General features: G+C 41.1%; 1 protein-coding gene across 1 annotated transcript; it reads left to right on the forward strand.

Annotated features, from left to right (window-relative positions):
- The first annotated feature begins 828 nt into the window (after window positions 1–828).
- LOC128282162 (uncharacterized) lies at window positions 829–2,208 on the forward strand. The gene has a single exon (XM_053020332.1). The coding sequence runs from the start codon at window positions 829–831 to the stop codon at window positions 2,206–2,208; it is 1,380 nt and encodes a 459-aa protein (XP_052876292.1).
- Window positions 2,209–3,951: the final 1,743 nt, after the last annotated feature.

Here is a 3,951-nt window from a genome sequence, read left to right on the forward strand (position 1 = left end):
AACCCCCTCTGTTGGAAAAGGAAACCACTATGCTCTTCATTAATACCCTGAAGGCACCTTTCATTAACCACATACTGGGTAGCGCAACCAAGAGTTTTTCAGACATAGTAATGTCTGGAGAAATGATAGAACATGCGATAAGGTGTGGGAAAATAAAGGGTTAGAGAAAATGCCAAAAGGTCAGCACCGAGAAAGAAAGAGCACGAGGTAAATAATGTGAGCACATATTCGAAATCGATCATCGTAAGCCAACCAAGGTCGACAACCACTGGTCAGCAGGGCCCACCCAGACAAGAGCCCAAAATAAAGCAAAATAGGGAGAAACTCCAATTTACGCCCATTCCAATGACGTACAAGGAGTTATACCAACGTTTATTTGATACACATGTCATGCCTCCCTTCTATCTAAAGCCAATGCAACCCCCATACCCCAAATGGTATGACGCAAATGCCCAATGCGAATACCATACGGGAGCCATAGGACACTCGATAGAAAACTGCACCACTTTCAAAAAATTGGTTGAAAGACTCATCAACATGGACATCGTGAAATTTGATGATACATCTAATGCAGAGAATCTATTACCTAACCATGGGGATAAAGGGATAAATGGGATAATCGAGTGTTCAGGGAAAGAAATTAAGATGAATATTGCAGAAGTGAATACCCTGCTGAAAGAAGTATGGAAAAAAATGGTGGAAAGAGGGTTGATAACATAGATTTCAAGGGTCAGACCCCGAGAAGCAAAAAATTATTGCGAGTTCCATAATCAAGAGGATCATGAGATTCAGAAATACAGAAAATTCAGGGCTTTAGTACAAAGATTGATGGATAATAAGGACCTAGAATTCTTTGAATATGTCGGGAGCCCAGAAGAAACAGATATGTGTGCCTCAGAAGAGGGGTCGAAGAAGGATGTTTACAAAGTCAACCACCCAGTGGTTATTATATCACGTCCGAGAATTAATGAAGTCGGGGCACAAGTTGCACCAAAGGTCATATTCCAGAAGCCCATTACTTTCCCTTATAAAGATAGAAAAAGGGTACCGTGGAACTATAGCTGCAATGTGACGATCCCAAGAGAGGAGATCCCGATTAATGCATCAGAGAAAGGTCAAGACGAGGGTTTTTATACGAGCAGTAGAAGGCGTTATGATACCCCAAATACAAAAGTCGAGCATGTTAAAGGAAAATCATTGGCAATTGAACAAAAGAAAGAGAAGTCGGCGGGACTTGAACCGACTGTTAATGAATCAGTGACAGAAAAAAAAGTCAAGGAATTCTTAAAATTTCTAAAGCACAGCGAATATAGTGTCATGGAACAATTGCACAAACAGCCAGCTCGTATATCGATACTGGCCTTACTCTTAAGTTCAGAAACCCATCCTAGTGCATTGATGAAGGTGCTAAATGAAACTTATGTTGCTAACGATATTTCTGTAAACAAATTGAACCTCTCAGTCAACAACATAAGTGTCGACAACTTCATATTCTTCAATGATGATGAAGTACCGCCAGGAGGCAGAGGATCGACTAAGTCTTTGCACATCACGGCTCGCTGTAAATGGTATACATTACCGGGGGTATTGATTGACAATGGATCAGCCTTAAATGTCCTACCGTTATCTACGCTGAACAGACTGACTGTAGATAGTTCTCATATAAAGGTCTGCCAAAACATAGTGAGGGTATTCGATGGAACAGAAAGGAAGGTAATGGGCAGAATAGAAATACCCCTTCTAATCGGGCCAAGCACGTACGAGGTAGATTTCCTAGTCATGGACATTAAGCCTTCGTATAATTGCCTACTGGGGAAGCCATGGATACACTCAGTAGGGGCAGTCCCTTCATCGCTACACCAAAAGTTGAAATTGGTAACCGAAGGTTGGTTGGTAACGATCAATGCTGAAGAGGACATCATCACAGCAGTAACCAGTGATGCCCCATATCTAGAGGCAAATGATGAAACAATCGAATGCTCTTTTCGGTCTTTAGAGTTTGTGAATGCGACATTCATTACCGAAGGAAATAGGATTCCAATACCCAGGTTATCTGAGACTACAACAGTGAAACTACGGCTAATTATTGGGAAAGGGGCTCTACCCGGAAGAGGACTCAGGAGATACCTCCACGGAAGGATTAATGCACCAATGATGAAGGACGAACAAGACAGTTTTGGGTTAGGATTTAAGCCAGACACGAAATAAAAAAAGAATGAACTGGAGAAGAAGCAAGAGAGAAGGAGAGCGCGATTAAGCGGGGGTGAAATCGAATGGGAACCAATGATCTTTCCCCATATATCGAAGACTTTTGTGTCTGGATGAGTCATTCACCCTGAGAGGAGGATGTCGAGAAAGAAAATTGTGGAAAGAATGTTAGAAAATTTGGACATCAACGCCACATAAAAAGAAAGAACTGGAGTAGAGAATTTGTCGGGCATTCGCCCTTATGAGCCGGGAAGTGTTCTAAATAATTGGACTGCGGAAGAAATTCCTGTAGCCTTTAAAACTAACACAGAGTAATGTTCAAAACACATTTATTGCTCTAGGCCTAGGAGTAATAAGAGTCCCTTTTGTGAAATAGGCTTATGTTCAAAATCGTTATTTCAATGAAATGCATCCTTTTGTCTTATTCCATGTAAATATTCTTTTATTCTTTCATTCATGATCATACTATACATATCATTGTTTTTAGATTCTCTTGTTCTTTGTATCTTCCTTCGCACCTACAACAGGTCTCCAAATATCAATGATATGAGCGACGTTGCTACTAAATCAAAGTCTCCTTTTGAGCGAGATATGTGTCTAGAGGGATCTCAGGACTTTGAGGATGATAGAGACTGTAACTTGTCCCCTGATTTGTTAAGGATGGTAGAACAAGAGGAGAAACAGATTCTACCCTACAAAGAGATAGTAGAAGTCATGAACTTGGGAGATGAACTAGAAAAGAAAGAAGTAAAGATCGGGGTTTGCATTACCACAGAGACAAAACGGGACCTTATTGAGTTAATCCAAGAGTTCAACGATGTCTTTACATGGTCATATCAAGATATGCCTGGGCTAAGTACTGATATCGTGGTACACCGGCTCCCCATAAAAGAAGAGTGTAAGTCGGTTCAATAAAAGCTCCGAAGGATGAGGCCCGATGTTTTGTTAAAAATAAAAGAGGAGGTCACGAAGCAGTTCAATGCTGGTTTCTTGCAAGTAGTTAAGTACTCAAAATGGGTAGCCAATATCGTCCCTATCCCTAAAAAAGATGGAAAAGTACGGATGTGTGTAGACTACAGGGATTTGAACAAAGCCAGCCCAAAGATAATTTCCCGTTGCCTCATATTGACACCTTAGTGGACAACACGGCAGGTTACTCACTGTTCTCCTTCATGGATGGTTTCTCAAGGTACAATCAGATAAAGATACATCCTGAAGACATGAAGAAGGCCACATTTGTAACCATGTGGGAACATTTTGCTATAAGGTGATGCCATTTGGACTGAAAAATGCGGGAGCAACATATCAAAGAGCCATGGTAACCTTGTTCCATGATATGATGCACAAAGAAATTGAAGTCTATGTCGACGACATTATCGCCAAATCTCGGACAGAAGAGGAGCATGTGCAAGTCTTGAGGAAATTATTTTTGAAGTTGAAGAAATTCCAGCTGAAACTCAATCCAGCAAAGTGTACCTTCGGGGCCAGTCAGGAAAACTGCTAGGATTCGTAGTCAGTGAAAAAAGGATTGAGATTGACCCAGATAAAGTCAAAGCCATACAAGAGTTACCTCCACCGCGTACTCAAAAAGAAGTTCAGGGATTTCTAGGAAGACTAAATTACATCGCTCGGTTCATTTCACAACTAACCGAGAAATGTGACCCCATATTCCGTCTCCTTAAGAAACACAACCCTGGTGTTGGGGACGAGGAGTGCCAGAAAACTTTTGACAAAGTTAAACAA

This window comes from Gossypium arboreum, chromosome 10 (assembly GCF_025698485.1).
Source record: "Gossypium arboreum isolate Shixiya-1 chromosome 10, ASM2569848v2, whole genome shotgun sequence".
Taxonomy (NCBI): domain Eukaryota; kingdom Viridiplantae; phylum Streptophyta; class Magnoliopsida; order Malvales; family Malvaceae; genus Gossypium; species Gossypium arboreum.